Source organism: Denticeps clupeoides, unplaced genomic scaffold, assembly GCF_900700375.1.
Source record: "Denticeps clupeoides unplaced genomic scaffold, fDenClu1.1, whole genome shotgun sequence".
Classification (NCBI taxonomy): Eukaryota; Metazoa; Chordata; class Actinopteri; order Clupeiformes; family Denticipitidae; genus Denticeps; species Denticeps clupeoides.
In genome coordinates this window covers 313,496-322,497 of record NW_021630058.1, presented here as the reverse complement: position 1 = coordinate 322,497, position 9,002 = coordinate 313,496, and the positions used below count along the sequence as shown (strand labels likewise).

General features: G+C 51.9%; 1 protein-coding gene across 4 annotated transcripts; it reads right to left on the bottom strand.

Annotated features, from left to right (window-relative positions):
* Nucleotides 1–15: 15 nt before the first annotated feature.
* Nucleotides 16–8,189, bottom strand: tp53bp1 (tumor protein p53 binding protein, 1). 4 transcript variants are annotated; one of them, XM_028968037.1, is made up of 20 exons: nucleotides 8,048–8,189; nucleotides 6,851–7,062; nucleotides 6,718–6,781; nucleotides 6,531–6,603; nucleotides 6,160–6,206; nucleotides 5,948–6,064; nucleotides 5,230–5,275; nucleotides 5,030–5,145; nucleotides 4,835–4,937; nucleotides 4,669–4,748; nucleotides 4,396–4,565; nucleotides 3,185–4,055; nucleotides 2,976–3,107; nucleotides 2,683–2,877; nucleotides 2,530–2,596; nucleotides 1,845–1,940; nucleotides 1,485–1,743; nucleotides 1,319–1,384; nucleotides 1,100–1,225; nucleotides 16–450 (listed from the first exon to the last, which is right to left on the bottom strand). In XM_028968037.1, the coding sequence occupies exons 2-20, from the start codon at nucleotides 7,028–7,030 to the stop codon at nucleotides 226–228; spliced, it is 3,033 nt and encodes a 1,010-aa protein (XP_028823870.1). In that variant the 5' UTR covers nucleotides 7,031–7,062; nucleotides 8,048–8,189; the 3' UTR covers nucleotides 16–225. The 4 variants fall into 4 exon arrangements, with proteins under 4 accessions (XP_028823870.1, XP_028823869.1, XP_028823873.1 ...); XM_028968036.1 differs by lacking the exon at nucleotides 8,048–8,189 and adding an exon at nucleotides 7,473–7,601 and having other exon boundaries at nucleotides 17–450; XM_028968040.1 differs by lacking the exon at nucleotides 8,048–8,189 and adding an exon at nucleotides 7,473–7,601 and having other exon boundaries at nucleotides 17–450; nucleotides 2,991–3,107.
* Between the last annotated feature and the right edge of the window lie 813 nt (nucleotides 8,190–9,002).

Sequence of the window (9,002 nt, the reverse complement as noted above, 5' to 3'; positions counted from 1 at the left end):
CACACACACACACACACACACACACACACACACACACACACACACGGGGTTGGTTAGACAGCAACAGCTACCACGCCCCGCATTTATATTCCTAGCGGTGTACGATCCGGTGCGTGTGTTTATATTCGGGGGACGGAGAGAAATTCTCCGGAATTAATAAAGAGAGACAGAAGTTAATTAGTCCTGTGTGGACGTGTGTGTTGGGTTAAGCACGTGTGTCCTGGCTCACCTCGCCGACTTGGCGGCGCCCCGGCTGGTGGGCACGATGAAGTCCGGGTGCCGGGCGACGGGCGCGGTGCCGCCGCTGCTGGAGCTGTGTGCCAGGCTGGACGCTTTGGAAGAGAGAGAACTCACGTCCGCCAGGTCACCGGACGTCAGCGAGCTGCCCGTACGCGAGGGCGAGACGTCCTGATCCAGGACGCGGCATTCCACAACGGGCTCGTCCGACTCCTGGCGCACACACACACAAAAATGAGACTAAATGTGGTTTACAAAATAAAATCTAGACTAAAATGTCTTCTTTTTTGTTGACGAGAACGTATTTCCTCTAGTTTAATAGCGTTATTATTATGATTATTATTATTACGCAGTATTCCTGTCTCGCCTATCTGGTCGTGTGGCTGTTAGTGGCCTAGTGTGTAACACACTCGCCTACGAACCAGAGAACCCAGGTTCAAACCCCACTTACTACCATTGTGTCCCTGAGCAAGACACTTAACCCTGAGTGTCTCCAGGGGGGGACTGTCCCTGTAACTACTGATTGTTGCTCTGGATAAGGGCGTCTGGTAAATGCTGTAAATGTAAATATGGTCGTCAGGTGACTTCCTTTCCTCACTTCCTGATCGTGCATTATTCATATTTCAGGATGATTCTGGCGGGTTATCAGAGGGTCTGCAAGAAAATTACCAAATGATATTTGGACACTTTCTTTACAATGAAGTGAAAAACGGGGAGAAATGTTGAGTTTTCTTGAGTCTATAAAGTAATAATAATATAATAATGAAATTATTATTATTATTAAATGGGTTCGACTAAAATAAAATGTCCTTTTTGCCTGTTGTACTTGGTACTGAGACGTGAAGTAAAATGAAGACCTCACCTCCGACACCCTGCGCTCCACCTCCCTCCCGTCCTCGTAGTAAACCTCGGTGACGGTCCGGGTGACGGTGGTCCGCACCTCCTGCACCGTCCGGACGACTCTGCGCACACACGTTCCTGCCGGGGCCTGAGAAAGATGCACTTCAGCCTTCAGAACACACGCGCTCACGCGCTGATTAATCACACAAGGAACAGGTTAAAGGTCATAGTTCACTCTCACCCAGCCTGACTTATTGGGTCCAGGCGCATCAAAGCTGGTTTGTTGGGAAACCGCCCTCTGTCGGAGCTGAGAAACACACACACACACACACACCCTCCTGAATAAATACACTACGTGTCTGTATCTGTATTATAATGATGATGATGATGATGATGAGTGTAGTCACCTTGCTGGAGGAGCTGCTGCTGCCAGGAGCCTCGCAGCTGGTCTGCTGAGACACGGCCCGGTTCCTCGGGGGCGTCTTCGGTGGGCCGGTCTCCTCCGCCGGACCAGGTCCATTACCCATCAGCTCCTGCTGTGGCGTGGAAGTGATGGGCTCTGACGGGGCAGGGCGTGGCGCTGGCCGGCTGCTGGGCTGAGGGTGGGGCCTGGACTTGCGCTCAGAGTCTCCATCACCATGGATAGGAGAGTTAAACGAGCCTCCACTGGAGAGAGGACACGCACACAATGAAGCGCACGACAGAGCTGCAATCTTCTCGGCCCTGGTAACGTGTGTGTGAGGAGAAGGGTGCAGCAGCACATGTACCTGTACCTGAAGGGGGAAGAAGGAGCAGCAGGCTGGACGTCCTCAGCACCATCCACCCGGCGGTGAACCTCGCGAACACGACTGAACACGGTGGGACTGGACCAGAAGGAAAGACTGTTCACAAAGTCATGCGCGTCTCGCACACACACACACGGGCTTTTCAATCACTGCTGCCGAGGAACTGTGAAAAACGCCAAATAATTCCGCCATTCTGGAAGGAGCTCGCTGTGATTTCAAAATGAAGTTCCATTTGGAAAGAAACATACAACATAAATTAATGTTGTGCCTTTCAGCCTGTGTAAATCCCTAATCCATATACATCATGAACGTTGACGCTGTAGATAATAGGGTTAATAGGGCTATATTCATTAGGGCCATTTTGACTGTACGCGACGTTTCAAGAGCAGCATTATTATTTAGCATTTTCACAATTTTCCCTGTCTGAGCCTATACACACCAACACACACACCATCCACATTAACACACGCATCATTAATTTCTGCTGCGTTTATATACAAGCTCATTCATTCATAACGATTGACAAATTGACGAAGTGAAAGCGATTGAAATGAAGCTGCATGCGACGCCGCTGAGAGCGCTTACATAACTCCTGCATTCCAGACTTCACGCAGTAAATAAATCAGCCCCACATACGCACGTCACCATAGCAACGGGTGCTGGTTACCTAGATACGACCTTGGCAGCAGTGGTAGCCGTGGAAACAGAGCCCTCCTCATCCGATAATGATGGTTCTGTGGAGAGATTTTAAATAGATAAACACTGTAAATGTGGAAATGCCTCCATGTAACAAGACACACACACACACACACACACTTACTCTGTAGACTGAAGTGTTCGGACCCCGAGCTGACCTCCTCCACAGGGGTCACCAGCTTCATGCGCAGACTCAGTTTCCCAGAGTTCCCGGCGGCCGGTTCCCGTCCGCTCTCCTCCGCCACCATTAGGTCGCTGTCGGCCATCGTGGTCCCTGGCGTCACGTCCCCCTCCAGCTGCTCCGAAAACGGAGACTTCTCTACAACGGCAACAGGACCAACAGAGCGAGCGACCAATCAGAGAGCAGGAGAGGAAGAGCGCGGCAGGCTGGAGCGCGGGGTTTAAAGGCTGTCATACTGGGGGCTGACCAACCGATGGGGGTGCTGTGCCTCGGCGTCTTCTTCAGATGCGAGACGAGTGGGGGGGTGCTGCCGACGGCGGGCCGCATCAGCTCCCCGTCTTTCGGGAGGGTGAAGTGGAACGGAGTATCTGCTCAGAGGAACAAATACATTTAATAATAATGACAATATAAAAAAAAACAGGGGGAAATGCTGATTGGTTCTCACCGCCAGAACTGTCGCTCAGGCCCTGGGACTGGGAGCGGGGCGTGGCCTCCACCGCCTGCTTGGCGGACGAGGCCTCGGGCTGCGAGTGAGACAGGGACCTTCTGCCCTGTCCCAGCGCTGGCATGACAGTCGCCCCGTCCCGGGTACTGCCCCCTGCGGCCTGGGCGGAGCCATGAGGAGGTTGTGTTGTGGGTGTGGCTTGGCTCTTCTGCTGGCTTCCTCGCTGACTCTCTTCCAGGCAGATGGGGCTGCAGGTGGTGTTGGTGTTTGGTGGGACACCGCACCCTTTCTGGGTCTCCTCTACTACCTCTTCCACGTCCTCCTTCACCTCCTGGTCCCCGCGCTGTGGGTCAGAGGTCACTGAGGGTTCTTCCTGGGTGGTGGGCTCGGTCTGTGGTTTGGGCGCTGCATAGATGGACAGGATTGACTGGGACTGAGACTGGGAGGCTGGGTGTGGCGCCCGAGGACTGGTAGGGGCGGGGCCTGAGTTCAGATGTTTGGCTGTAACCACGCCCTCTGAGCTCAGGCTCTGCTTCACATTCCGAGCAGTGGTTACGAGCGCGTCTCCGTCCCTGGCGCATTCCCGCGAACCTGAATTCTGCGGGACACTCTCCAGCTCCTCTATCTGCGTGGCCTGACTGTCCTCGTCCCCGTCCTGCAGGAAGGCCTGGGTGTTCACGGCACAGATGCTGGGCTGGGTGGTGGTGGACAGCTCCAGCTGGAAGCTGCCGGTGTCCTCGGCCTCTGGGGACGTGCCACTCCGTGGGGTGTTGAGTGTGACCCCAGCGGTCCCCGGCGCCACATCAGTGGAAGCTGGCGTCCCACTTTTCTCTGTAGGCTTCTCCTGGCTCAGTGTCGCCACAAAGACGTCCTACAACGAGACAAATGGCCGCCTTCAGAATCAGGTCAGCTAGAGCAGGAAAAGCTTCTACCTCCCAGGCAGCTCCAACCCTCCACCCTGGATTCACCACTGCAGCACGTCCCTTACCCGCTAGGACACCACTGTCCAGAACAAGGTTTACAGGCATGTCTTCTGGTACAGTTATAAATCACACAAATAAATGTAAACAAAAAAACGGACATCACGACTGGAATTTCCAGTTATTATAACCATGTCGCGTGTGGACGGACGCGTCCATGTCACGCGTGGACAGACGCGTCCATGTCGCGTGGATGTAGATGTTGGAAATAACCGTCAGGAGGAGTCTTACATGAGAGAACTCGGGCTGCGAAGGCACAGACAAGCTCTTGTCCAACACAAAGCCAGGTGAATTCTGGGATACTGGAGTGGATGCTGGAGGTTCCGGTTTGGAGCCCTTAGGCTCCTCCTCATTGGTCAGCGACTGGTCACCAGCAGGTTGGGACGTGTCCATCAGCTCATCTGTAAACCACCGGTTTACCCGTACATGTGAACGGGGACAGTGCGATAAGGGACATGTCCATCAGTGGGGAAGACCGTGACGGAATGAGGACGAGTGTGTTACCTCCCGTCGGAGAGTTGGGGACGATGAGGGGCGTCTGGCTCATCCGCTCCTGCGTCGCCGCCACAAACTCCACCGACTGTCTGTTGGGACAGAAAGAAAGGGGGACGGTCACGTGACCGCGCTGCCACAGTCGCGCGGCTTGCTCTGTCGCGGGCCCGGCTCTTACTGAGAGAGACTCTCCTGCACCAGCGTGCCCTGGCCGGAGAGGTGCAGCAGGTGGAGGCTGTGTGCAGGGGTGGAGGTGGGGAGGGACCGCTTCTCCGCTTCTCCTGCGAATAAACAGGAGAAGAAGATCTGGTAAAAAAAAAAAAAAAAAAGGCAGATTCATCCAGAGACTGAACAAGAATGTCCCAGGGCCCACCTGGCCTCTCGTCCTCCTGCTCCCCGTCAAACAGGTCTTCCTGAGAGGAGGTAAGGTCGTCACCCCCGTCACCCGCGGCATGAGAGTGAAGCAGAGTCTGGATGTTCATCTTCTGACTGGAGAGAGGGAGAGACCAGGATCGGGTTGAAACGCATGGACAAACCAGCAATCAATCAGATCAGGACACCAGCAGCCCTCACCTGTCCTCCGGGTTCTGGGACGTCCTCACCTGAGGCTTCAGATGGTCTGCAAAAATCCCAAATTACAGAAAGGACAGGATTGGATTGAGATTAGGCCTCGGGGTCAGGACTAGTTTGAGAGTTGGTTTGGAAGGGAGATCAGGATATGGTATAAGGACCATTTAGGACCAATAACTGGAATTGGGAGTCTGGGGTCGGAATTAGGATTGGGGATGGTGGACAAAAATCAAGAATCAGTCGTTAGTATAAAACAAAGACCAAAATTAGGATTACGATGTGAACGGTGAACAGGCGCTAGGGTTAAACTGATCAAAAAGTGGGAATATTAATAACTGAGAAATAATAATGACGATCACAAGATGTCTAATGTACCAGAACATTACCACTAAACTCCATGACAACCCTGAAAAGCTGATTGCAGCCCGAGCCAGAGTAAAATGATCGTCAGTGGAGGAGAAAGTTCTGGAATATGGTACTAGTGCAGGTACAGACCTGCACTAGTTTTAAACGTTGTAGTTGTAAACAGAGAAAATCAGATTTCAATTGCTTTTCCAGAACTTTATGTTTATTTCGTGTGGCCTGGAAAACTCTTTTCAAATTCCACGACTTTACCAGTTTTTTAATGACCGTAGGCACCCTCATTACGTTACAGCCTGGAACTACATGTTAAACACAGAGTCTGATGGGTATTAGTAATGAGGAGGTATTCATCGTTCACCCAGAGTCGAGTTCTTCGTCTCAGCTTCCTCCTCGTCTTTCTCCCCGCTCTTCTCCAGGTCATCGTGAATCCCCTGACTCTCCGACAGCTCCAGAAATCCGAACTGCGACATGCCCTCTGCACCACACACGCACGAGAGCTCGATCAGAAACTGTACGGTTAAGCAACGGGAAGAGCAGCGATGGGCGAGAAAAAAAAAACAGAGACGACACCTTCAGTTGGAGCACTCGTGGTCGAATCCATTTTCTTTGAGGTCGACCTGAGAAAGCAGGGAACAGTCACTTCATAGAACTCCAATACACTTTCAATCACTTCTGGCCTCAATCCCTCCCAGGATCCTTGCACAAACTTGTTAAAGACATAAAAGTGTAATATTTGGTTATGTTTGCAATATTTGCATATTGGTTCATTGTATACTTGCAATATTTGCAATACTGTGGTCTGTACAGTCACTAAAAGCATTTCACCGCATGTCATACCGTGTATGTGACTTAAAATGTGAATTTGGAATATAAATGGCAGCTACAGGGGACAATAAAAGCACAGATCTGAGCAGGGACCACAACAAGGTGACTATACTCACCGACCTGCGTCACCCAAGGAGCAAACTTCAACCACCTGACTGTGCTCCTGAGCTTCCAGACTCGGCCTGGCTTCTAAGGGGGTGAAGGAAAACTGAAATATCAACTTAGAATTCTGTCTGCCTCACAACTGATGGCAACCACACGCGCGTCCAATAAACGACTGGAAGGTTCCCGCTGATCTCAGACCTGTCTGCAGCGTGTGGTTGATGGCACCCGGGCTTCTGCTCACTGACGGAGAGGAAATCAGCTCCTGCGGGAAAGTTTACGTCAGTAAAGGTCAGACGTGAAAAGGCCAGCGGCTGGGATTCCGCGTCCTCACCAGCACAGGGCTGTGGGCGGTGGGCTGCAGGCTGGACAGGCGTCGGCTCAGCAGGGCGCGGTAGCTGCCGTCCGGGTCGTCCTCCAGCGCCGCGCTGTCCGGCTGAGAGTCTTCCACGATCAGGCAGGGGTTCTCCGTCTGGGAGAGACTGGAGTCCGGCTCACTGCCGCCGGGATCCATGGACTCAGGGCGGGCAGGCAGGGCTGCTGGACCTACCGATATAAAAAAGAGACAAAGGAAGGCGACTCATTAGGCCGATTTGCACATCAAACCGTAATTTCCTGCTTCAGATGTATTTGGATTAAACTTAACCTAACTAGCATTTGTATGTGGACCGCAGATATACTGAGAAATGTCATGTTTAAAGAGCTGGAGCTCGGAGCGTCTCCACGACACCGGGCAGCTCACGCATCCAGAAAGCAGCGTGGGCCGTGCTTTAATTTGAACCTCCACGCTGTTCTCCATCCGGAGCGGAGCTGGACCGGCCGGACCCCCGGCTAGCAATATGCTAACAAGCTAATCCAGGAGCATGGACACAGAGGAGCGGCGAGGCCTGCAAATGAGACGCGCCGAGTCCCGACGCGTCTACGGGCGTCAAGGCTCCAAGCCGACACGGTCGTACCTTTCCCGGTCGGCGCGTCGCGGTCCGCACCGTCCCCCGACTCTCCCGCAACTTTCTCCCCCGCAGCGGCGGCCCTTCGGCAGGCGGCAAAAACAACGTGAGTATCCGGCAGTCCGATTGGCCAAGGAGGCTGCGCCCGCCCCAACCCGAGCCCTGATTGGTTTACGGGGTGCGGTGGGCGGTGCTACTGATCACAGATCAGTTCTTGCATTTCACACGTAACAGCCAAAGCGACGTTTTAGCTTTTAGAACTGGACCTCGATCAGTTCAAACCACGACGGGGACAATCCGGGAAATGGCATCATGTGACTTGCCAAAGCGTGTTAAAGAATACTGACTTCTTGTCAGGATGGTACCTTTCATGTAAATATGAATAAACGAAATATAATAACAGGAAATACAAGGTCCCACGATTTAAAACAGAGAAAATCGACCGCGACTTGTTATTCTACGCATTCAAATAAAACAACGCTATTTCATTTATTTCATTCGTTCGTTTTACAATTTTGTTGTACGGACGCCATCATATCTACCGCGACGCACCCCGCTCCTAATTACGCGGTACGACATGTCACCTTCACTCGGTCTGGCGGTCCGGACAGGAGCGACGGAGGCTGCAGGTCGGGCAGAGACGCGCACCAGAGAGCGACTGGCTGGGAAGAACAGCGGAGCGGCACAGATCACGCCATTAACATCAGTGCATTTATTCAGTTTTATTCAGCCTCTCATTCAGTTTGCACGCATCAAGCGTTAATAATCTGACATTTCTACTGCAAAAAAAGCGAAATTCTCTATGGGTCATATTTAACATTAAAACACGATCTGATCCTAATAAGAATTTTAAAATGTGTTACCTATTTGAATAAAATGAGGTGTGGTGAATTATGTAGAAAACAGAGAGCATGATTTATTATTGAATAAATTGCCCGTGTGTTGTCCTGCGCCGCCAGGTGGCGCTACGCGGCCTCTTCTCCTCTGGATCATCTGAGGAGGACATGCTGACTCACGGAACAAGGCCCAGTGTGGAAGGGAGCCGGAGAGCCTGTCCCCAGACCCGACGTACGAATCAGTGGAACAGAACCCACTGGGACGCGGCCTGGTGCATAATTTATAAAGCCAGGCCTGAAGGTCACATGGCCTTCCGGTGATGTTCAGTGCTGAATTATGGTACAGGTTTGCATCTGCCATGTACTGTTCGCTTTAATTCAACTTCTAATTGAGTCTAAAATTAGATTGGCCCTCCCGTCACAAAGCGGTTATATTTCGGATCAAAAAGTCTGGAAAGTTGGTGCTGTGCTGAGGATGGTGGCACCCAGCACTGTCAGCGTCACCGGCGCAGTATAAATAGACTCTTGTGACAGTGAAGAGGCCTTTTTGTTCTTCAGTCCGGTGAAGGTCCAAGCACACAAATCAAATGATCTAACAGAACTTTCTTTATTGAAACGAATGGCTGCGTGAGTTTTGAGAATGTTTTTATAAATCCCAACATATTATGTTCATATATGCTGAGGTAGATACTTAGCCTGGAAT